The sequence below is a fragment of the Notamacropus eugenii genome, chromosome 1 (genome assembly GCF_028372415.1).
Source record: "Notamacropus eugenii isolate mMacEug1 chromosome 1, mMacEug1.pri_v2, whole genome shotgun sequence".
Lineage (NCBI taxonomy): Eukaryota > Metazoa > Chordata > Mammalia > Diprotodontia > Macropodidae > Notamacropus > Notamacropus eugenii.
This window is the reverse complement of record NC_092872.1, coordinates 716,326,024-716,351,616: the sequence shown is the minus strand read 5'-3', so window position 1 is coordinate 716,351,616 and position 25,593 is coordinate 716,326,024. Positions and strand designations below refer to the sequence as shown.

General features: G+C 45.1%; 1 protein-coding gene across 10 annotated transcripts in view; it reads right to left on the bottom strand.

Annotated features, from left to right (window-relative positions):
- KIFC3 (kinesin family member C3) overlaps positions 1-25,593 on the bottom strand; it is a 59,097-nt gene that overhangs the window by 16,135 nt on the left and 17,369 nt on the right. For 7 of the 10 annotated variants that reach the window (XM_072636694.1, XM_072636693.1, XM_072636691.1 and 4 more), the window contains 10 exons: positions 22,061-22,260; positions 11,452-11,517; positions 9,401-9,541; positions 9,061-9,300; positions 7,492-7,665; positions 5,440-5,587; positions 5,133-5,263; positions 4,619-4,730; positions 2,060-2,241; positions 441-545 (listed from right to left, as the gene is read on the bottom strand). In XM_072636694.1, coding sequence (XP_072492795.1) covers positions 441-545; positions 2,060-2,241; positions 4,619-4,730; positions 5,133-5,263; positions 5,440-5,587; positions 7,492-7,665; positions 9,061-9,300; positions 9,401-9,541; positions 11,452-11,517; positions 22,061-22,260 — 1,499 coding nt within the window. Of the gene's footprint in view, positions 1-440; positions 546-2,059; positions 2,242-4,618; positions 4,731-5,132; positions 5,264-5,439; positions 5,588-7,491; positions 7,666-9,060; positions 9,301-9,400; positions 9,542-11,451; positions 11,518-22,060; positions 22,261-23,361; positions 23,421-25,593 lie in introns of all 10 variants that reach the window. The other 3 variants (XM_072636701.1, XM_072636695.1, XM_072636696.1) reach the window with 3 other exon arrangements.

Below are 25,593 nucleotides of genomic sequence, written 5' to 3'. Positions count from 1 at the left end.
CTCTGATGTCATAGTTCTCTTAAAAAAAGGATGAACACAACAGCAACAATCTCTATTAACACAGCCTAAAATCACCTGACCTCTGGGGACTATCATGTCATACTACAGACATCTATTTTGGTCCACTCGGATACCAAAATCATTTTCCTTATTAAGACTGGATTGAAGGCCCAGTCCTATTTCTTTTAGGGTCAGTTCCAATTGATGAATTAGAAAAAACTGAAAGATTTAGATTAGAATTGGAAACTAGAAGAATTAGAATTAGCAGGAATTTGTCTTTTTAACCCCAGAAGTCCTTTAATAGTGGAGGCCTGAATGACGGTTCTCCTAGACCAAGCATCCCAATCTCCTTTTGGACATCACTGAGAAAATGTCCGACAGGGTAGCTGTAGACAGAAACCAGAGTCAGCACACAAGGAAGTCCACTGAGAAGTCCATACCTCCATCGTGTATGTTTTGCCAGCACCCGTCTGTCCGTAGGCAAAAATGCAAACGTTGTAGCCATCAATGCAGGAAGTGATCAAAGCCTGGACTTCTTGGAACACCTGCCAAGGAGGATGGGAGAAGAGAGGGAAGGTGAGTCAGGCACCTGGCTTGCAGGATGCCATTTGGTCTTCTCTTTTGCAAATAATGTCCCCATAAGCAACGAGAAGGGAGTCGAGACTCTGGTTCACACTCAAGGCATCTTGGAGCTCAATGGTTTTATTTCACAAATGTAGGAGAGACTTTTGGGAAAATTCTGTTCATCCATTCATTCAGCCACCAATAAATTCTTTATTAACAAAATACAACAATGTATTGTTATTACTGAATGAATAAATGAAGAGTCTTCCTAAATAGAGCTTTCTTATAATAATAATGTCACTATGGAGCTGAACAGATGAATAATGATGCATTTATTTAATAACAAGCAGATCATTATACAGTTGGATAGATGAATAATTCATTTCTTATTGTTAAATGAAAAGGATTTTCCTAAAGTCATGAAATTGAAAGTGCTTCATTTTGCTTGCCCTAACTCCTTCCTCAGGCTTTGTACTGGGAAATGGAAGGAATAATCACTTATATAGTACCTACTGTGTGCCAGGCACTTTACAAATATCATCTCATTTGATCTTGGAACCACCTAGAAAGATAAGTGCTATTATTATCTCTGTTGACAGTTCAAATCTAGCTTCAGACGTTTAATCACTGTGTGACCTAGGGTGAGTCATTTAACGTATTTGCCTCAGTTTCCTCATCTGTAAAATGGAGAAAATAATAGCACCTACATTGTGGGGTTGTTGTGAAGATCAGAGGAGATATTTGTAAAATGCTTAGCACCGTATCTGGCACACTATATAAATGGTGTTATTATTGTTATGTGAGCTTAGATAATTCACCTGACCTCTACAGACCTCAGTCTTCCCATCTGTGACAAGAAGGGACCAGACCAGGTGATCACTCAGACATCCTATGATGTCATTAGCACCACCAACAGAAGAGTACCTTGCTTATTGCAGGGCTTTATAGGGGATGGAGCTGTGGAGTGCAAAGGAGGAAGAGGAGGAGGAGGTATTTGATGGTACTGAGGGTCCAACCTTCTATGATCTGACTCCTTAACTCAAAAAACCTAGGTATATTAGACACATTAAGATAAGATGCCTTGGTCTTGCCCTCCAACAGGTCACCGGACTTTTTGGAGGAATCCTTCCCATTGGAGCCTGGAGGTGATGTGTAAACCTCCTGGGTCCTTTTTGTCTCTTCTCCAAGTCTGGAGCAAAGAGGAGTTGGCAGAAGAGATGCCAGTCACAGCCATGGCCTCTGTTTTCCCCGCCCTCCCAGCTGCTAATGCCTGTCCCTTTGCATTTGCCTTCCATCTATGGTGTATGTATAGACAAGCTCTTTGTATTCTTTGTACTCTGTCTGTGAGTGTACAGAGCGGTCAGAGCAGGGACCACATTTTTTTTTTTTTGTCTTTCTTTACCTCAACATTGCTTAGCTCAGAGCCTGGCACACAGTAGATGCTTAATAAATTCTTGTTGACTGGTTTTCTCTGGCAAGGGGGCACATCACTCACATCTTGTTGGGTTGCGTGTGGAGGGAACACCTTGTCCAGCTCAAAAGACACGGGCTTTCCCTTATGTAGCAGGTGGATGACAGCATCATCATCGGAGTCAAAGGTCACTGCGTTGCTGGCCTCAGGCCCGTCCCCATCTTCTTTGGTGATGGGTCGGACCCGACCAATCACACGGATGTTTCCTTCATTATGGGGTGCAAAGGAGAAAGGTTAAAAATAAAGATGAGTGTTAACTGGAAATAGTAATCCTGTGAAAAATTCTCACAGTCTCATTTCAATAAACATTTACTCAGCTCAAGAAATACTTTGCTATATATAGAGAACTGAGACAAATGTACAAAAATACAAGTCATTCCCCAATTGATAAATGGTCAAAAGATATGAACAGGCAGTTTTCAGAGGAAGAAATTAAAGCTATCTATAGACATATGAAAAAATGCTCTAAATCACTATTGATTTGAGAAATGCAAATTAAAACAACTTTGAGGTACCACATCACAACTATCAGATTGGCTAACAGGACAGAACAGGAAGATGATAAATGTTGGAGAAGATGTGGGGGAGTTGGAACACTAATTCATTGTTGGTGGAGCTATGAGCTGATCCAACCGCTCTGGAGAGCAATTTGGAATTACGTCCAAAGGGTTCCAAAAATGTGCATACCCTTTGACCCAGCATTACTGCTTCTAGGACTGTATCCCAAAGAGATCACAAAAATGGGAAAAGGACCCATATGTACAAAAATATTTATAGTAGCTCTTTGTGTGGTGGCCAAGAACTGGAAATTGAGGGGATGCCCATCCATTTGGGAATGGCTCAACAAATTGTGGTATATGAACGTAATGGAATACTATTGTACTATAAGAAATGATGAACAGAAAGACTTCAGAGAGGCCTGGAAAGACTTGTATGATTTGATGCTAAATCAGCAGAACCAGGAGAATATTGTACACAGTAACAGCCATAGTGTGCGAGGACTCTTTCTGATAGACTTAGCCTTTCACATCAATGCAAGGACCTAAAACATTCCCAAAGGACTTTTGAGGCAAAATGTCATCCACATCCAGAGAAAGAACTGTGGAATCAGAACACAGAATGAAACAGGCTATTTTCTCTTGTGTTATGTCTTATCTTGGTTTTTCTCATGGTTTCTCCCATTCATTTTAATTCTTCTATGCAACATGACTAATGGGAAAATGTGTTTAATAAGAATGTATGTGTAGAATCCATATAAGAGTGCAAGCCATCTCTGGGAGGGAGGAGAAGGGGAAGGGAGAGAAAATTTAAGACTTACAGAAGTGATTGTTGAAAACTGAAAACAAATAAATTAATTAAATTAAAAAAAATACTTTGCTAGATCATGCAGATATTGGCTACAAGGTTGTTGTTTTTTTTCTCAGGAGGGGGGTACATATAAAACATGATAATAAATAATATAGGACTTGTGCAAAGCAAAGTAGGAAGAGACGAAACATTTATTAAGAGCCTACTATGTGTCAGATATCATACTAAGCACTTTACAAACATTACTGCATTTGTTCCTCACAACACCCCTAGGAGTTAGATGCTATTACTACCTTTGTTTTATAGTTGAGAAATCTGAGGCAGACAGTGGTTAAGTGACTTGCCGAGGGTCACACAGCTAAGCTGTGTCTGAGGCTGGATTTGAACTCAGGTCTTTCTGATTTCAAGTCCAGCTGCCAAGAAGGAGCAACACGAACAGGCTATTACTGTCACTAGAACTTTAGGGCCCATGATGATTGACAGCAAATACAGAAACAACCTCCAACAAGGTTTCTGGGACCAGTTAAATCTCAAAAATTATTAAGTACTACTCTGATCCATACAATGATCCAAGACAATTTAAAAGGACCCATGATGAAAAATGCTATCAACCCCCAGAGAGTGAACTAATGAATTCTGAGTACAGATTGAAGTATTTTTTTTTTCACTTTCTTCAATTGGGAGTGGGGGTCTTTTGCTACATGGCAATATGCTTTGCATGACTTCCCATGTATAACCAATATCACATTGCTTGCGTTCTCAAGAGATCAGGAAGGGATGGAAGGGAGGAAGGGAATTTGGAGCTCAAATTTTTTTTTTAAATGTTAAAAATTTTTATACATAATTGAGAAATATTTAGTGAAATAAAAATAAATATTGAAATCTATTTCATTATAAAACATTGACGTAATTGGGGAACATTTAACAAGATAAAAATATTTTAAAAAAATTATTAAGCACTTTTATTAAGTACTTGCTATATATCAGGCACAGTGCATTTAATAAGCGTTTATTAAACACTTTCTGTGTGCCAGAAGCTGAGCTAAGCACCTTACAAAATATTGTCTCAATGGATCCTGCGAGGCCAGGGGTCCATGGCTGAAAGACAACATTTATTCGATTTCAGAAACTTTCTGAAAATGTTTTCCTCTCACTCAACATGTGCCAGAATTGTAGCACCAACTCTCATTTGGTGATGTCTCTACCATTCTCCTCCTTCTCCTTCCTTCCCTCACAGGCCTCAGTCTGACCCTACCCTCCTCCTTTCTTCCTCACCTTTCAGCCTCACCAGCTCATTGTGGCACTTTTTGCGGAGCTGTAGTTCCCGGCGGTATTTCCTGAGCAGCTCACGGTTTGTGGTGTTCACCTCTTCGATGGCTTGGCCAATCTGATGGAAGACCAAGAAAGTAACTTTTTTAAGTCCTCCCCTAGCATATGAGAACGCAGAGCCCTGATGGGGCTTCCTTTCCCCATACCTTGGGGAAGCTTGGGAGACAGTAGGTCATAATGGACAGAGCACTGAACTGGGATTTGTCTAGGCGCTAACATCAACTTGCTGTGTGTCCCTAGACAAGTCATTTGCCCAGTCCCTCTCAGCCTTACTTTTTGTCTCTATAAATTAAATGAAAGGGCTAGAAGAAATCCAGATCCAAGAATCCGAAAGAGATAGCCAAGAGGCCTCTAAGTTCACTAAGGAAGGCTGGGGGATAGGGATGGGGAGTGGGGATGGGAATCATGTCTTTGGAGTGAGTAGGTAAGAATCTCACTCCGGCCACTTCACAATGCCCACCTCTGCTCTGGCACTCCTTAGGGCTTCCTGCAGTAGGAGAGGGAAATCTCGAACCTGCCTCTTCAGGCCATTGTAGTCATTGGTGAGGGTCCGAAGGGCTGGCTGCAGAGTCAGGAGATTGGTCCTGACACCTGGAAATGAGGGAGAAGAAATGGAAAGTGAGTGATTTCCACCAGGGACGGCAAATGGTTAGCGCTCCCTTTTGGCAGTGCCTAAAGGCAGAGTAGATATCACCAGAAAGTGAAGCCCAGCCAATCGGGGGGGAATGGACAGTGGTAGGAGGAAAGGGCTCCCCTCCCCCTCTCACCTGCTAGGTTTTCATGCACAGCCTTCATTTCTACTTGGGCTCTCGCAAAAGCTTCCTCAATGGCCCGATTCTTGTCCTCTTCCATGGTCTGCATCTCCTCCAGCATCTGCCCATGAGCCCGCTCCAACTCTGACTCATACATCATGATCTGGGAGTAGGGGAGAAGACAGCATGGATAAACTGCATCCATGGGCCACCAGTCAAAGAAACCCTCTGGAGAAGGCACATCAGGCCCCCCTCCCCCACATTCCCACATCCCCATATCACATTTGCAGGTGATGGCAAAAGCCCTGAACAGTCAGGGAGGAGACATGGAAGGTCTATTTTCTAGCCTCAGTTTTGTCACTAACTCCCCAGGCGACTCCCACCTCTCTCTAGGTTTCAGAGATCTGACACTGATTCTATGAGTCAACTCAATATTCATTCATCAAACATTTAATGAATGCCTACTCTGTAAGACATTGTAGTTCGATGATTCTCTGCATGCTGTGGCTGCCCAGAACTCTAAAACTCAGAAGCAATTGGCAGCCAGCTGATCCATAAGCATTGATTACAAAGCGCACAGTTGAGTCTTCAGTAAACGTTTATGGAACTGAGTGGGTCACCTGCTGGGTGGCATTCAAAGCACTTCATAGCCTGGCTCCTTCCTACCTTTCTACACTTCTTAAATTCTGCGATCAGTCAGTTGATAAATACTCACTAAGCCATCTAGCCACACTTGTCATTTCTCACCAGAACATTCCCATCTCTTTGCACTGGTTGTGCCCCATACCTGGAAATGCTCTCTCTCCCATCTCTGCCTCTGTTTCCCCCACTTTCTTCAAGGTCCAGCTTAGCCCTTATCCTCTGCAGGAGGCTCTCCCTAATCCTCCAAACTGCTGGTGCCTTCTATACTCTCTGTACATTCTTGTACGTATCTTGTTCTCTGCACATGATTAGAACGGGAGGTACCTGAAGGAAAAAACTTGAATTTTGCCTGTCTTTGCATCATTGGTGCTTTGCACAGGACCCAGCACAAAAACAAGGACTGAAAAAATGCTTGCTGACTGATTGTTGGACTTTCTTGAATTCTCTCATCATTGCACAGATATCAATGGAGACTTTAATTTATACTAACATGCTACCCTGAGACCTCCCCATGGAAGGGAGGAGACCTTGGGTTTCCAAAGGTCATGCAAAGACTCTAAGGTCCTACCACTTTGGAAAGGCTTTGAGGACAGCCTAGTCATTGAGTGCATCTGCCATTCCAGAACAATCCTAGTTATCAATTGACATTTATTAAGCACCAACTGTATGCCAGGCACTGGGCTAAGCACTGAGGATACCAAGAGGCAAAAACAGCCCCTGCCTCAAGGAACTCACAATCTAACAGGAAAGACAGAATGCGAACAAACAGGCCCAAACATGCTACGTACAGGCTGAGCAGGAGATGATTAGCAGAGTGAAGGCACTGGAATGAATGGGGTTAGGGAAGACTTCCAGTAAAGGATGAGATTTTAAAAGGAAGCTGGAGATGTCTGTAGTCAGAGGGGAGGAGGGGCAGTGTTATAGGAATGGGGGAGGACCAGAGAACATGCCTGGTGTCAAGAGATGATGAAGGGTCTCATTCCTGGAACTGCTAGGAGGCTAAATTCAGGAAGGCTCATCAGTCACCAGGCTGGCCACTGGCTGATAAATTGTGGCTATAGACACTCACCAAGTCCATCCCCTAAGGCACCCATCAAAGGTGCCTTGGCAGAGGAAAGACAGACACTGATGAAATCAGGGCTCCTTGTGCGCTCGCTTCTTACCCCCTTACTAGAGTGGAAGCGTCTTGAGGGAAAATATGTCTTAGCAAAGCTCTTCACATCCCTCCCAGCATCCACTGCAGGGTTCTGCACACCACAGGCATTTAATAAGCATTTGTTGAACAAACTAATTTCTCTCCTCTATTTTCTCTTCTTTCTTTTCTCTTCTCTCTCTCTTCTCTCTTCCTCTCCTCCCTTTTTCTCCCTCCTTTTCTCCCTCCATTTTGTTCATGCAAGGATGTGGGAGCTCCTTCAGGGGCTGTACCTGGGCCTTGAGCTGGGCTGTTGTCTGCTGAGAATTCTGAAGTTGCTGTTCCATTTCCTTCAGCACCTGTCTCTGCATCCCCACCTGCTCCTGTAAATACTGGTTCCGGGCTTGGGTTTCACACAGGGCCTGCTTGGTCTTGGATGAATCTACTTCCACCGTCTTGATGATGTACTAACGGAGACACATGTGCATGAACACATGTACACAGAGAGGAATGTTATTATCTCACCAGGAGACAGAGTTGAGACAGAGAGAGCCAGAGAGAGAGAGAGAGAGAGAGAGAGAGAGGGAGGGAGGGAGGGAGGGAGGGGGGAGAGAGGGAGGGAAGCAGGGAGGGAGAGAGAGGGAAAGAAAGAGAGAGAGGGAGGGAGGGGGGAGAGAGGGAGGGAGGGAGAGAGAGACAGAGACAGAGACAGAGAGAGAGGGAGAGACAGAGAGAGACAGAGAGAGAGAGACAGAGAGAGACAGAGAGAGAGAGAGACAGAGAGAGAGAGAGAGAGAGAGAGAGAGAGAGAGAGAGAGAGAGAGAGAGTCAGAGAGAGACAGAGAGAGAGAGAGAGAGAGAGAGAGAAGAGAAAGATGCAGACCAGACTGGCAGAGCCTCTACCTCTGCTGGATGACTTCCTTCCTGGTCTCTCCTAAGGTCTCCCTGCAGCATCTTGACCCCACACAGGACAGAAGGACCAGCTGAGCCAGGGTTTAGGTGTCTGAGTCCTGGGTTTCATGGGCTTCAAACTTGGTTCTGCAACTTAACCCTTCTCATGACCATAAACAAGCCATCTGATCTCTCTGGGCCTCAATTTATTTCTCTGTCAAGTGACAGGCTTAGACTAGATGATCTCTATGATTCCTTAGAGGATGCTGGATTCAAGTCAAGAAGACCAGGGTTTGAGTCCCATCTCCCACACTAGTTGTGCAACCATGGGTGAATCAATCTCCCTCAGCCTTAGCTTCCTCATCTGTAAAATGGGAGAAGAGGGGGAGGGGTTGCCTCTGAGGTCTTTCGATCTAAGTTTCTAAACATGGGCATCAATGAATCAGATCCCATTGATTAAACACCTACCATGTGTCAGGCACTGAGCTCAGTGCCAAGAAAACAAAGAAAAGCCAAAGCTGCGTCTGCCTTCAAGGAGCTCTTCCTCTAATGGGAGAGATGACATGGACATCACCAGGTGTATACACCTTGATGCTACAAAGCAGGGGTGACATCATCTCAGAGAGATGTCCCAAGGTCCCTTACACTAAGACTCAGTTTCCTCAACTGTAAAAGGAAAGGGTCAAACTAGCTGGTTTCCTCTGTTTCTCCAAAGGCCATTTTTCTTGAAGTTATCCAACTTGAGACTGTGCTATATGATGCAGAGTTGGCCATGTCCTCCGCCTCTCACTGCTCTGGGGACCTTTCCACATTGCAGGGAAGGTGCCTATCTACAATGGGAGAATGATTTTCCTCAGTTGGGCCTGGCTATGTGCACTGGTAGAGGGAGTCCCCTCCCCTAGGAGTTCCCTGTGCCAGCACCTCCTCCAGCCCAATGGAGTCTGCCTGGGTCAGGGGCGCGTGTGCCTCACCTTAACGGGCTGAGGCTGAGCCTTCAAGGTGGCAATGGTCTCCTGGCTGTCCCGCAGGCGCCTGCTCAGCCTCTCCTCCTCCTCAGCCTTCTCGGCCAGAGAGTCCTTGAGCCGCAGCTCGACCTCTGCCAGGCGGTTGGTCTTCTGCTGCACCTCCAGGCCGAGCTCAGCCAGCCGGCCCTTGTGCTCCTCTGTCTCCACCTGCAGCTGGGCCAGCTTCTCTCGCAGCTGGGCACTCTCCTGGGGCAGGGGGAGAAGTTGGGGGTCAGTTCAGGCCTGCCCCAACGCCAGGCTCTGTGTCCGGACCCCACCCAACGTGCGCTGCCCCGTCCATGCGCACCTTGCTGTGCTCGCAGTCCGGGCATGGGGGAGGCCGCGCTCTCAACTCCTGCAGCTCGGCCTCACATCGCTTCATGTCCTGCCGAAGGCGCTCATTCTCCACCATCAGGAGATCCCGGTGCTTCTCCAAGTCTGTGCCTCCCTGGGAAGAAAGGACAGGGGCATGGGCAGGGGCAAAGGGAGGGGGAGACTGCCAGCCAGCCGCTGGGACAGCGCCGGTCACACCTCTCCCTTCCCAGCCCAGCCTGGGATCTCCAGCAGCTTCTTTCCCAAGTGGGAAGCCGTGGAAAGATCGATCACCTAGCCATCACAGAATGGGTCACACACCTACCCTAGGGTGGCAATTTACAACCCCTCCCCCATAAGATCTATACAATATCTGTTATCAGGAGAGGCATGTTAGAAATATCTTGTGTCTATCTGAAAGGATGGGTTTCATCCGATTAACATCAGGAATCCAAAGCCTTCTCCTGGATTTGGATGTGAGGTCAATACCTTTTTTTCAGTAGTAAGGACACATCTCTATTTAAGGATGTGCAAAACTGACATCGTTATTGTAAGCATAATTCTGGTGCCAAAGGTAAGTTTATTTATGTGCACATATATGTGTGTATGTATATATAAGAAATATGTATGTGTATGTGTGTGGGTATGTATGTATATATACACATACATAAACATATGCATGTATATATACACATATATATGTATAGGAAATATGTATATGTGTATGTATATGAGTGCGGGTATGTATCTATATATACATCCATATATATGTGTGTGTGTGTGTGTGTGTGTGTGTGTCTGTAGGTATATGGGGGGGTAGGTGTGTGTATAGGTGTTAGGTGGTACACTGAATGGAATGCTGACCCTGGAGTCAAGACGAACCAAGTTCAAATCCAGCCTCAGACATTACTTAGCTGTGTGACTGTGGGCAAGTCACTTAACCCTCTTTGCCTCAGTTTCCTCATCTGTAAAATGAGGATAAAAACAGCACCTCCCTCCCAGGGTTATTGTGAGGATAAAAGAAGATAATATTTTCAAAGGACTTTGTTCGAATATACAAATGCTAGCCAGCGTATAATATATAAAATACCTAAGCATACACATTTTAAAATATCCTGTGAATAGACACACATATACATGCTTTGGAGCAGCTGGGTTGTGTAGTGTGTATAGAGAGTTGAAGTCTGAAAGATCTCGTTTCAAATCATACCTTAGAAACTTTGTTGTTATTGATGGGGTCCCCCATCCTGCCTGGACTAGAAGCACAGGGGCCTCTCACTGATCAGCATGGAAGCTTTGACCTGCTGGGTTTCCAGCCTGGGCAGGTTTGCCCCTCCCTCGGCAGCCAGGTGGCCCCCTTCTCTGAGGGACTTGCCAGATTAGTGTCAGACTTAGCATGGGCACCGGAGGACCCCCAAAATCATGCAATCCACCAATCTCAGCCTATTCAGTCATTCATGCCACCGTGGTCTGCCTTAGATACTAACTCTGTAACTCTAGGCAAGACATGTAGACTCTCTCAGCCTCAGTTTACTCATCTGTCAAATGGGGCTAATAATAGTACATACACACAGTTGTCATGAGAATCAGATATGATAACATATGGAAAGCACTTTGTAGATCTTAAAGTGTTATATATGTGCTAACCGCTATGCTGAATGTATACATGTTTTGTGTCTTTCTATACTTATCCCTATATGTGTACATGAATCTATGACTATAGACAGGGGTGGGGAACCCGCCGCCTTGAGGCCATAGCTTCCCCACCCTTGAACTAGAGACAGACAGACAGAGACAGACTGATGGACTGACCAACAGAATGAAAGAAGGAAAGAGAGAGAAAGGAAGGAAAGAAGGAAGAAAGGAGAAAAGGAAGCAAGGAAGGTAGATATAGTTGGAATGGGAGAACTAGCTAATATGGGACATGCTTTAAGGACTGGAGATGGCGATGGAGTTGGAAGTGCAGATGGACATGTAGTGGGTGGCATTAGGGAACACTCAAGGTCTCTCCACATCACTTCCCTAAGTCTGTCAAAGGAGACTCACCAGCTCTGACCGGAGTCTGTTCACTTCCTGGACCTGACCAATGAGTTTCTCCTTCAGATTTTCCACCTGCCAACACAAAACCAAAGTTCTGGTAAGTCAGTCCTCCATCCTCATGGCATGCCCCCTATGTGACCTTGAGTGGGTGACCTCTTTAAGCCTCAGTATCTCTTCCTGTAAAATGACCTTATAATCTCCACTTGGGGCCTGCCTCCTGACTCATTCCTTCCTAGAGGCAGAATGATGACCTGGTTGACCTCTCTCCTCGAACCACGACCTCTTCTTTGTCTTACAATTCTCTGGACCAAACAGATGGCCTCTCAGGGCCAACAGTGAATACACTGTGATTTTTTTATTTTGCCTCCTGAATGTTTCATTCATTAGGTTCTCTCCAAGGGAGATGGGTCTATGAGTCCACTTTGGAGTATAGGAACAGAGCCAAGGACAGGGAGAAGCCCCATGACCATGTTTTGAAGGGCCAAGAGAGTGTGACAAAGAAATACCCTACATCGTCCTACTCGTGCTTCTGCCCCCACCCCCACCTCCATGACTGATTTTCCAGCTGGCCCATGCCTATCAAGAGATAACTGACTGTAGGAATTTTACTAACTATAAATGAAGGCCTTTTGGATCCTGGTACATGGGTCCCAAGACTAATATCCACCTTATAGAATAACTGTCTTCTATTAGGAATATTTATAATATATAGTTATGGCGGGGTAGGACATAATTTGAATACATGCAAATCTACATAGTAGTGAGATACGTAACAAGATTCACATGGCTCTCCTACTCAATAAATTCCAGTGTTTCTCTATTATTTCTTATATAGATTCATCTTCCCAAAAAAGAAAATTCTGAAATAAGCCTGGTTGCTTTCAGATGACTTTTGTTACATCTCTTAGCTAGCACAGCCATATTAATGGGATTCAAAATTTGGAGTCTCCCCACACCTACTTCCCTAATACCAAGAATCCTCCCTAGAAATTGTGGTGCTATTTTTAAAAAATGCAGATCATAGAGTCAGGAGACCTGGGTTTGAATCTGAGGTCTGCCACTAAACACAACATATGACCATGGACAAATCGATTTAAGGAGATTTAAGGCCCCTCTCCAATCCATCCATCTTGGAGCTGCCAAAGCAATCTTCTTGAAGTACAAAAATCTGCCCATGTCACACCCCTCCTCAATAAGGTCCAGTAGCTCCCTATTACCTTGAGGATCAGGCGGCGGCGACTCTATTTGGCATTTGAAGCCTTTGCAACCTGGTCTCAGTCTACCTCTCCAGTCTAATGACTGCACATTACACCCTTCCACACTCACCACAGCCAAACCCAACCATCCTCCTTCCTGTTCCTCATACCTGACAATCCATTCCCCGCTTCTGCCTCTCTCCCATGTCCAGAGTATTCTTCCCTTACTTGCGTCATTTTCCTTTGAGGCTAAGCTCAACTGCCACCTTCTCCAGGAGGTCTTTCCAGATCCCTCAAGCTGCTGACATCTTCCCCCCAAAATCACCAGTCTATGAATATATGTATGTGTATGTACATACAAACATACACACATGTATGCAGGTGCATGTGTGTATATATGTATTAGCTCCTGGAGGTCAGGGAGTTTTTTCACTTTTGTCTTTGTCTCCCCAGCACCTGGCATAGTGCCTGACACATAATAGGTGCTTTAGAAATGTTGGTACATAATAGGCACTTAATAAGTGTTGGCATATAGTAGGTGCTTAATAAGTACTGGCACAAAATAGGTCTTTCATAAATATTGATTAATCAACATAAAATCCTCTGTTTACCTCTTCAGGTCCTTTATCACCTGGCCCTTCCCTGCCTTTCCAGGCTTCTTCCTCCAATCCAATGACATCAGTCTATTTGCTGCTCCTCCAACAAGACCCTCCATGTCCTGAACTCTGGACCTTTCCACTGGCTGTGCCCCATGCTTGGGCCTCTGTCTTCAGTTAAGTCTGCCACTGTCTGCAAAAAGCCTTTTCTAATCCTCTGCAACCTTGGATGCCTTCGCTCTGAGTCAGCCCCTCAGTCTTCCTGTCTCTACATCCTGTTTGTACAGTCATTGGCTTGATTGTGAGCTCTTTGAGAAAAGAGATTGTTTTTTGCTTTTCTTTGTATGCCCAGCACTTAGCACAGTGCCTGACACATAGTAGGTAGTTAATAAAATATTTGCTAATTTGACTTCTCTCTCTAAAATCGGAGAAACACCAGGTTGGGACATGGAACAAAATCTGAGATCAAAGCTTCCCAAGAAAGTCTGGCCAAACTCATCTCCCCTTCTCCAGTGTCACAATAGGAATGCTTGTGGAATTTCCTCATTGGCAAGATAGCAAAAAAGCCAATGTGGATGTGTGGGAAGGGGACTCACCCCCTCCAAGAAAAAAAATTCAAGCCTTGTTGCCAAAGACATAAACATTGTCATCTCCTAACATGCCTCTCATACAGGGTACAGGAGAAGAAGGGATACCTGTTCATCCACTTGGGCGACATGCACAGAAATGGGAGCCCAATTATTTAGCAGTTAAGCACCAACCTAGTGTTTGGAGTTTACTGTCTAGCCCGAGGGCTCCTATCGGAGCCTGACAGACAACCTAATGCAGACGTAAAATACACAAGATGGTAAAGGTGAGGACATCTGCCTAGGACAGGCTACATCTGCCTGGGATGGACTTTTAAAAAAAAGTGAACATCTCATTTCACCAAGCAGAAATGCTCTTCCCCTTCCTCAGTGTTCGGCTTCCATAGAGGATGGTCAGAAGAGCAGAATTTATTCCTGTGATTTGGAGAAGATGCAGGAAGCAGAGGAAACACTTGAGACAAGAAAGGAACAAGGTGGAAATCAAGGAAGCAGGAGGCCAAGATTGAGAAAAGTCAACAAAAAAAAATTTAAATTAAGAAAAAAGCAAGAGAAAGGAAATAGGAGGGGGGAGAAATAAGAGTATGGAGTTGTGAAGGTGCATGATGTCCAAGGGAGAGAGAAAAGCACCTTAAATCTGATCTGCACGCAAGGGTGAGCTAGCAGAAGTCAGGAAATGCTTTTGTCCAAATCCTAAGGCAGGAAGGGTACGCTCAACCCACTCCAAGTAGAGATGGCTGAGCAACAGGAAGGATGGAGCAGCGGAAGGTCACAGTTAGGCTGAGGTGAAGGTGTAGACCATCAAAATAATGAATCTACTGAATGGATCTAAAACTGGAAGATACCTTAGCAGTTCAAAATGGTGCCCTGAAGAGAGTTGGCCTTGAGAGGACATACCAAAATAGAAGATTGTCTGTTTGATCCAAGAAATAATAAGGGAAGACCTAAGTTCAGATCCTGCCTCAGAGAGGTGGGGAAAGTTGCTTAACCTTGCCAGGCCTCAGTTTCCTCCTCTAAATGACAGGGTTGGATCCAATGGCCTCTTATGTTCCTTCTTTCCCTACATCTATGATCTAGATGAGGCTTTTCATTTTAGAAATAAAGCAGTTGAGGGCAAGGGAGATGAAGACATTTGCCAAAGGTGACCCAAGGACAGGACTAGATTTGAACCTAGATCCTTTGTGAAGTTGCTGTCACACCAAGATGCCTCTTAAAAAATTATGCTCCAACTCAAGCCTCTCTCAAAACCAAGTCCTGAGTTTGAATTTTCCCAGTTCTCCTTACAGAGACAGAGTTTCACAGTTTTAAAGAAACAAAGACTCATTTCCTCTGAGTCTTATTGAAAAATTCAGATGCAATCTGCCTGCTGATAGCATCATGTCATGTCTCGGTGGCCCTGGGACAAGAGATAGCTATGCACAGCTGTGCATTTGAGAGGCACTGTTTAGTGGAAGGTATTAGCAGCCTAGATGAGGCTCTGACATGGGGGAAGGGAGGCTGAAAGAATGCATCTTTGCTCGGGGAGTGACCTTTCTAGGTGAAAGGTAGACACTGTCTCCAAGGCAGGCAGATGGATAGAGGGGGAATAAGATAAAGAATGAGGAGATCCAAGACCTCATTCAATGTAGCTGGACAGGACAGGATAAAACATCTGGAAATGGCCTTAAGGGAAACATGAGACCAGAATCCTCAATGTACAGGCCAGGAATCTTAGGTCCACAGTTAATTAAATTGACTTATGCAAGGTCATAGAGCTGGTATGTGGTTGAACCAGATTGGTTGAATTCCCAGACTAGGGCCTTGTCCATGATAGCTCAGCCTTTCTATGTGGGACCCAAATTCTTATGGGTGACACCAAGTTGGGGCAGTTGGGCATGACCCCAGATTGACTTTGTCCCAGGAGCTGCTCTCTCTGGACAGCGCCCATCAATTATTACAAAAGGAGCTCAGACTGCAGCCCAGGTTGAGGCGGAGAGGGACATTTGGGGTTGTAGGGAGCACTGCCCTCTCTTGTCAGGACAGTTGTGAAGGTTGTATATTTTACTGTAACATCTGCTTATGGGTGAAATATATTCAGGAGATCTCTTAACACCTCATGCTCCTCTTTCCCAGGCTTGAAACAGTCAGAGAAACTGAGTCATCAATTAGCCTGGAGAGGAGACCTCTTCACCTCACTGCCCTACCCATCTCTTGGGGAAAATGGGAAGTCTGAGCCTGTCCCTGATCAGATTCCCAGCATCACTCTCAGCAGAGAAATAAGCTTGTAAGCCTGGGTTTTTTTTTTTTTTTTAAGGTTAAGAAGAAGCCATCTGCCCTTCTCAGGTATGTGTTTTCCCAGCCCTAAGGTGTGGCCATTTTACTTATCACTTTTTCAACATATGAATTATCTTCTTTCCTTGGCCTATATGCTAATGAAATGGCTATTTTCTAAATCAGGGTGATTTGCTTTTCTGGTGTTCCCTTCCGCAGTGTGGCGAGCTCTTCTCAGAGTGAGGGTTTAAAAATACATTTTAAAAAAACACACAGAATTACAGAGGAAACCAACTGTAGAGTGAAATATAGTTATTAAAATATAGAGTAAGAAAACAAGTCAGCAGACCCCAGTCTGAGAACCTCTCCTCTGAATGAAGCTGGACCACAGCTCCACCCAAGCTTTTAAACTAAGCAGGCTGGAGGCCAGGTTCAAAGATAGCCAAGCTCATAGCTCCCATCGATAGATCCCTGTCTTGAAAAAATAGAAAGTGCTTGCATGCACACGATTTCTTTTAGTTACAAAATAAACTGAGACTTGGAAATGGCGAATGTGTTTCCCATGGTCACAAAGTTAATAAGTTCTTGAGTCTGAACTTGAACTTGGGTCTAAAGACTCTATGCTGAGGGTCTTCTCCCCTGTTCTATATGGCACAAAGATGTGAAAAATCTTGGCTGCTTGAGAAGTAGGAAATGATGGGGAGGGGTAAAGGAGGGATCCTGAGGATGGTGAGCCTGGACTAGAGTTAATATGTAGTGCTCATTCTGTTTGGCCCCAGAGGGCTAAATAAGAAACAGGGAAGGAATTGATTGCTCCATGACAGAGATTAGAAAAACCTCCTAGGAAAAAATTAGGGGGTCCCACAAGTGAGACCTGCAGATGTGGGGTTCTGAACCTGAGACCCACAAACTTGTTTTTTTTAATGTATTCTGATCATCGCACTTCATTGTAATTGGTTTTCTTTGCCATCTTATGTGTTGTGTTTTATGTATTTAAAAATCTGATTCTGGGGAGTCCACAGGCTTCTCCAACTATCCCCCAAGGGACCCACAAAAAAGGCTGAGACCCCTGCTGCAGAGGGAGTGGATTCTGCCTCACTAGGGGTCTTCCAGCCAAGACTGGATGACCATTGGTCAGGGATGCTGCAGACACGAGGATGATTCTTGTTCAGGAATAGCCTGGTCAAAACGGTGTTGGGGGATCTTCCAACTCTGAGATTTCCTTAAGCCTTTGAAGGTCAGGAGGATAAGAAGAAGAAAGTAGTAGAAGGAGGCTGACCTGGAATCATATTCCAATCCAGCTCAGACATTTACTAGCTGAGTGGCCTTGGACAGGTCACTTAACCTCTGCCTGCCTCAGTTTCCAGCAGATCATAATAGTATCTACCTCCCAGGGTTGTTTGCAAGGCACTCTGTAAGCCTCAAAGGGCTCAATGAATACTAATTATTATCATCATGTCATTATTAAGACCATCTATGCTATTGAGACCAAGGGCATGGAGAACGGGAAATAAGAAAAAGCCGCTGATTCTTGGTTCCTAACAATTTAACTTGATCTATGTAACAGAGATAAAATGTGAGAACATTCACACCTGGAATGGGGAGGGGAGTGGGTCCCTTCCTATACGATCATTACACTACGACGCCACCATCTCTGTGTGTGTATGTGTGTTGTTTGGGGAGTGGGGATTGTTCTTCCATCAGGGGAATGTGTTGCATTGAATACATTCACACTCTCTCCTGGTACATGGTAGGTGCTTAATAATGTTTAGTGACTCTCTTGGTCCATCTTGCCTATACTGGCTAGGCACAAGCCAGGGATTCGCTTCCTCTTTAGTGCCAAAAATGACAGAATGTTAAATCAGGAAGGGAACCTTTGAGGTCATTTAGTCCAAGGGTTTTTCAACCTTTTTGTGTGTCCTGGACTCTTATGGTGTGACATGCTGGAGAATCAGCACAGACCCCTTCTCAGAATTATGTTCTCAAATTTTAAAAATCCCTAAGATTACAAAGGGAACAAGAGGTCAATGAAAATAGACATGTCCTTTTTTCCACCCAAATTCACAGACTCCCTGAAATCTCTACATGGACCCAAGGTTAATGGACGTATGTAAATCTGGTCCAAGTCCCTCCATGACTAAAATGTCTCTGACAAGAAGTCCTCTGACTTCTGCATGAATACTCCCAGTGATGAGAGTGTCACTACTTCAGAGACATCTCCTTCCATTACTAGATGGCCCTAATTGGTAAGAAGTTCTGCCTCCTATAGAGCCCCAAACCTCGGAATCCAGATGATAAATTCCAAGCTCTCAGAAACCTTTGGAATCAGTAGAGAAGTAGGGAAGATATGCTAGGTATGGGCACACTTGCTCTAAGATCCAAAAATTAGTATGAGACCAAGAAAGAACTCCAGAGGACCCGTCTTCTTAATGGCCTCCATGTAACACTTACTGGTCCAAAATTAGTACAAGACAAAGAAAAGTGAAAGGCCCAGGGAGAGGCAGCTTGGTCCAATGGATAGGCCTCTACTAGACTTGAGACTCAGGAAGGCTTAGGTCCAAATCTCCATGTTCACAAGCTGTGTGACCTTAGGTAAGTCACAGCCACCTCTTCTGCCCTCAATTTCCCCCTCTGTAAAATGAGGGATGGCCTCTACAATTCCTACTAGATTTGAATCCATGAACCTATGGCGGAGAAGTTTCCAGCTCGAACCCACCTTCCCAGCCTTATTTCATACCCTTCCCAGATCTAGTCCTATTCCCAGGAGGAAGTAGCCCTTCCTTCCTCCAACCCTCCAGCCACTATTTCCATATCTCCCAACTTGTGTTATGGATAGAATTGAAGGCAAGGCTCACCCCAGACTATAACCTCTTTGGGAAAGGGAAGGGTACCATTTTTCATCTTTCTATCCCCAGCCCCAAGCACGGAACCTTTTCATTCTATCTATCCCATGAGTATCTGTTTAGCTCCAGAGATTATCCAAAGAGAGGCAAAACCCAGGGCTCACTGATAGAGCACCCAGGTCCAGATGCTGGGTATGCCCCTTATCAGCCTTGAGACCATGGGCAAATAACCTGCATTTCCTCCTCTGCCAAATGTGAGAATTGGATCAGTATATGCTGACAACATTAACCAGCACTCACATGACATTTTCAAGGTTTGCAAAGCATATTACAGACGTTTTCTCATTTCTCATTGAGAAGAGTGATATTACAATCTTCATTTTGCAGATGAGAAAACTGAGGCAGACTCACCCAAGAACACAGAGCTAGTCAGAGTGTGAGGCAGAATTTGAGCTTGGGTCTTCTTAACACCAAACCCCCAACACTTTAACCTGCTGTACCCCCTAGTTGCCAAGGTCCCTTCTTGTTCTAATAAACTATCCTCCTATGAATTTACAGTCCAATCAGAGGGAAGATAAGTGTACAAATAACTGATACAAGCATAATGCCACGTATACCGTAGGTGCTTACTAAGTGCTGAAATGGATTAAAGGGAAAGAAGAGACTTTGAAGCTGCCGTTTATTCTAGATCTCCTAATAGCCAAAGAGACAGCAGACACAGGCTTGTTGGGGTGGGTTCACAAAGCTGCCCAAACCCCTGATTTCTGTGACAATGAGAAGATTCCTTGGATATGAGCTAGAAAAACCAAGAGATGAGGCTATGTGCGAACTCTTAAAAAGAAGCCATTTTCTAATCCAGAAGACAAGAGCTGCAAACACCTGGGCTTGCACTCAGTAAATACTGAATTAACTGTGATGCTTAAATAAATCGGACAAAAAGTATTTATTAAGCATGTACTGTGTCCCATTAGATTATAAGCTCCTTGAGGGCTGGGACTGTCTTTTGCCTTTTTGTATGCCCAGCATTTAGCGTAATGCCTAGCACATAGTAGGTGATAAATGTTGGTTGGTTGCAGACCCAGAAGAGAGGGAATTGAGGTGAGATGTGATTAGAAAAGCTCACCTTCAATTTTAATTGCTGTTGAAGGTTTTTTTATTGTATTTTTTTTTATTAAGTAAAAGAAATGTGATAGCTTAGGAACTAAGATCGGAGATGTTTTAGGAAATGTGAACACTAGCCTGAGAAGACATGGTAGAAGCCTCGTTAAACCTCAAACCAATACCTGGCCTGCATCCCCAGAACTGGTTTGGGACATTGGAAGAAAGCTATGCATTAAATCAAAACAATGAGAGTCTGGAACATCAGACAGGTGACCTCTTTGGGGTTTATGTTAAGTACAAAGAAGGGGAAAGTAGTTACCCAAGAAATGACAAAGCTCCCTCAAACAAAAACCAGTTTCTTTGGAAAAGATCATAAAATCAATATGTTGACCCTTCGCACCAAACCCAAGGTCACACCCAGTATGACTTCACAAAGAATGCACTTATCCTATCTTTTTCTACAACAAAGATTTGCCTTTGTCTCAATCTGGCTGGCAGATCTGGAGGGTACGATAAGATTTTACCCCATAGCATACTCTTCTGTGAAGTAGGAAAATACATGGTTATTGAGTGAGTGGAAGGTCAGAGCCCCATGGAGAGACCTTACAGAGAGGCAGGGAGCTGGGAACAGCAGGGCCTGACCTTGGACCCAGAGCTGCCATGGATTTTCTTTAGCACATGACCTAGATGGTGAAACAGAATGTGCTCATTAGCTAATTCAGCATGCGGATGACACCAGGCCAAGGGAGGCAACCCACACCTCCAAACACAAGCTCCACTGTTCCATTTTGGTAAACCGGAGAGATGGTCAGACAAGACAAGAATGAATTAATTTACTGAAGATAGATGTAGGGCATTCTAAGTAGACAAGATGTCCAAGTACAGACAGGGAAGGAGAGGCTTCATCACAATACAACAGGACAGGTTTGAGGCAATAGCAGGGATTAACTTGAAATCGAGAGGCAGGAATGTGCAGTGGCAAGAACAACTATTGGCTCTGGAGTTAAAGCCCCGAGGTTAGAATCCTGGCGTGGCCCCCATTATCTGGCGGACTGACTAGGAGCTAATAAGTCATTTCTCTCTAGGCCTTACCTTCCTCCAGGGCTAATCTAAGTGAGCCCAAATACCCCTTCCAGCTCTGAATCCAAGATAGTTCCTAACAAAGTACTGAAAGGGAAAATTATGAGCCAAAAAACTCCTTTGCTCCTGATTTGTAGGAAGCATGAAAATGTTTCCCTTTGTTGAAAGAGGAAGGGAAGGAAGGAAGGAAGGAAGGAAGGAAGGAAGGAAGGAAGGAAGGAAGGAAGGAAGGAAGGAAGGAAGGAAGGAAGGAAGGAAGGGGGGAGGTAGGGAGGGAGAAAGGGAGAGAAGGAAATCTCCAAGCTTTTAAACATAAGATGATCAAGCAAACATGCCTCTTTCAGTTAAAAGCTGAACCTTATCCACCAAGGCTGCAACCCCTCATTCTGGAGAGACTGAGTCATTTGTCTCTAACTGGCATTTCTACTACATTTCAAGAGTCTTTCGAGTTTTGTAAACAAAACTACAAAACCTTCCAGAAAGACAAGTATTAACCCCTTGAGGGGTGTGTGCTGCTGAAGGTGTGAATGGGAAAATTAGAAGAGCAAGTTCAAGAATCTCAATTCTTGCTTCAACCACTTGGCCTCCTAAGTCTGCTACCAAGCCCAAAGGAAGCAAACTACCTCTTTCTGTGAGGCCCTAGTACCCAAAAGTATTTAACGATTGGTCTTGGTAGAACAGATGGTACAACAGTATGAGAGATTTCCCTTACTCCAGAGATCTCCTGGGATTTCTAGCTGTCCAAACACCTTATTTTACAGAGAAGGAAAATGAGGCCCAAAGGTGAGGAAATGACCTGTCCCAGACTACATAGTAAGTAGCTAGTTTTAACCAAGTTCCCCTGACTTCATATACAGAACTTTTTCTTTGAGGTGAAGTAGTGTCCCACCTCCAGTTGGAACACAAATTCCTGGGCCCCATCTTTAATCTCTCCTTGGGCATCCATCGATGACAAGAATCAGTACCTGAGCTTGCAGCTGAGTGGACACAGCTTGCTGGTCATTCTCCCGAAGGGCCAACTTTTTCTGCAACGCCATTAACTGCTCCTGCAGTCGGCCCTTCTCTTCTTGGAGTTGGGACATGGACTCCACCATCTTCTGGATCATGGGTAACTGGCGGGCCCCAGGCAGGCCTGAGCACTTCCCACTGCCGAAGAGCCTCCCACCTGTAACCAAAAGGATTATCAGTGGGGGACCCCCACCCCACAGGGCTCCCTGGGGCAGGTTAAGGGCAAGGGGTGGCCAAGATAGTGACCAGGGGAGTTCAGACAATGGCTTAGCATTATCACAAGCTTTCCTGAGCAGCTCAAGTGACTAGGCATGAGATTGTTGGAAACAGAAATGAGGACATCAGTGGAAAGACCTATCAGAGAGCTGGGATGCCTGCCCCGGGAGCCACGCAAGGGACACCAGCTCCAAAAGAACCCAGGGAGGGAGCATGGGAGTCAGGCAGGGAACCTGCCTAAAAGAAAACTTCTTTAGTAGACAGCTTATGGCTCTCTTGTTCCCTGGTTGAGCATGATGAGAGGCACGAGGTGGAAGGAGAAGGAAGCAAGGCCTCAGTGGTTCTCTAGATGTCAAAGATGCACTAAAATGTTTCCTAGAAGGGACCTCAGAGAGTGTCTGTTATTTTACATCTAGTAACCCTGCCGTTTTACAAATGATGAAACTGAGGCTCACAAGAGGAAGTGGATTGCCTAAAATCTCCTGGTAAATGAGCGCCAGAAACAAGACCCAAACCTAAGGCATTCTGAGCCCCTAGTCCAGCATCCTCTTCACTCACTGCACATAAGAAATGTCTTTATTGTTCTCTGAGGTTCTTAGGAGCTGGTTATTTTTCTAAATAAAAGGAAGAATGGGAACGCTGGGGGACCTTCATCACAGTGTGGGAGATCAGGTGTTCAAGCCTCAAAAAAGATTCTTCTTGGTGACCAAAAACCCTCCCCAAAACACCTTAGAGAGGAAGGAAACCCAAGCGTTCCTGGCCACAGAGGAGAGCAAGGCTCCCCTGCATTTATGGAGCCCTGAGGGAAGTAGCAACCTGCATGGGAAGGGATGAAGTAGCTGTGGGTGTGTAGGCCATGGATGTCCATATGCCACAGCAACAAAGAAAAAGGAAGACAGAATGACAGGCTGAAATACAGGGGAGGGACACATTATGCCAGGCTTGAAAGAGCCACACCCTCCCCATGATGTTCACTCCCCACGCACCAGGGCACAGTGGAATGCACAGAGTGACCACACAAGCATGTGGAGGTTATAAATACCTAGCTGTCCCTGTCCCTCAGGCCGAGGAGGAGATCCTCTCCCACTGCCTCCCGCATTCCTGTCACCAGGAGCAAGAAAAGAGAAAGACAGACAGACAGAAAGACACAGAAACAAGGCCCGTGATTCGTCCATAGGATTTGAGATTTCCTCCCTCTCTTTCCTCCCCCCACTACCCAAATAAGTCCAGCTGACTCAAGGGTACACTGGGAATGGAGAATGAGAAGCCCTCTGCACTGGTATCAGCAGCGAAAGGGACAGCTGAGCATGACAGATGCAAAGAGACAGGGAATGTGAGAACAACAAGGCTGTCACTTTGCACAGAAGTCTTTGACATGAGACAGGCAGCCAAAACCCGAGTGTCAAAGAGAAGGGGCTTAGAGCTGAGGAAAGCCCTTCCCCATCTCTGACCTCCATTGGCAGTCCTCCCCTTCCCCTCCTCCTCCTTAGCTGCTCTTTGGGTTCACCCAAAATATCTGCGAGCTGGCAAAGGGTGGTTCCAGACGTTTGTGAACAAAGCCTTTTCTTAAGACTAAAACCACATTCCTCCATGGAAACTCCAAACCGAACATTAGCTTCCATGTCATTGCTGAAAATCCTCAGCTCGGAGATGGGGAAGGGAAGGAGGGCAGATTACCCGTGGAGAAGAAATAAAGGTGAGGAGGATGTTTTCAGGAAACATATGCTGAGTCCATATAAAAGGAGAGAGGAGAGAGAGACACAGAGAGATGACAAGAAGCATAGATTATAAAAAGAAATATAAGCAATAAGTGATAGATAGGCTAGACACTCAGAAGAGAGATCAATAGATTAATAGATGAAAGAGATAAATGAAAGAAAGATAGAGATATGAAATATGATGGAGGGATAGATAACTTATAGATATAGATATGAGACTTGAGAAATAAGTCGACAGACAGACAGACAGATGTATAGATCGATGGATAGAGGGATGGATGGATGGATAAAACATCAATTAAGCGCTTACTATGTGCCAGGCACTGTGCTAATAAGCTCTCAAAGAAAAATCAAAGCTAGGTATTTCCTGCCTTCAAGGACTTATATTCTAATGATGGTATACCACATATAAGGGAGGCCTAGAAAGGGGGAGAGGGCAAACAGGCAGGACCATGTCATGGAGACTGTGGGAAGTTGTGTGGAGGCCTGGGTCTTGGCAAGATAAAGCAAGCAGAAGAAGAGGGTGGGGATCAAGCCCTTTGTGAAAACACTGCCCAGTTTTAATTCTCTGTAATGGTATTTCCCTCATGCCAAATCCTGGTGAAAGTTAAGACCTCGTTCCCTTCTGAGGCCAGAAATGAGGCTACAATTTGAACATTTGTCTCTTCTTCTTCAGAACAGGGACTGCCCGCTGTTGCAATGTGTTTTCCTCCAGCAAACATTCCCTGGATGGGCAAAGGTTGGCACAATGAGGTGGTCAAGGTAACCACTTGGCTCCTGCCAAATGAACTTGGCTGGGAGTTTCTGAATGTCTCACGCATGCAGAGAGTTCACAGACAAAACTCCTACTACCTGTCCTCGAGAGAGGAGGTTAGAAGAAATAATGGACCAGAACCTCCGTGCAAAGCTCCATGCAAGGGAGCCCTTTCTAAGCTCCAGATCACCTGTGGGACCCCCTCCCCACTCCTCCTAAACCCCTCTGCCCAGGGCTTTGCCAGGGCTCCCACTACATGAATATTTCATGAGGTGTTGAAACTTCCTACAAATCATGAAACTGGGGCAGTGCATCACAGGCATTCTTGGACCCAGCTTTTTGTATTTTGTGCTGAGGATTTGGTTTGGCTTCCATATGCCACACCTGACCAGCTGTTCGGCAAGGGGGTGAGGAATGGCTGAATCAACCAGGGACAGCAGCAGCAGAAGCAGTCTTGAGGGCACTTGGGAGCATAAAAGGGTTATAGCAAAGCTTTAGCAGTGAGGAAAATCATGAGATCAGACCCAGTCCAGGATAAAAAGCAGAAGAGGAGAAGGGGAGAGGAGAACACAGTGAAACCATGGCTTGAGAGAAGCCTCCCTAGTCTGCTCGAGGTCTCTTCTTAGCAGGCACCCCAGACTGCAGCCTCCAGTTCTGGCTGTCACTTCCTTATTTCTTTACTCAGTTCCTTTTATTTTTCTTTCTTCATCTGAATCTGACTCCTTTCCTAAAGCCATGACTCTTTCTGCTCCCCTCACCCGCAGAACACCCCAAGTCGGCAATCACAGGAGACACACAGCCC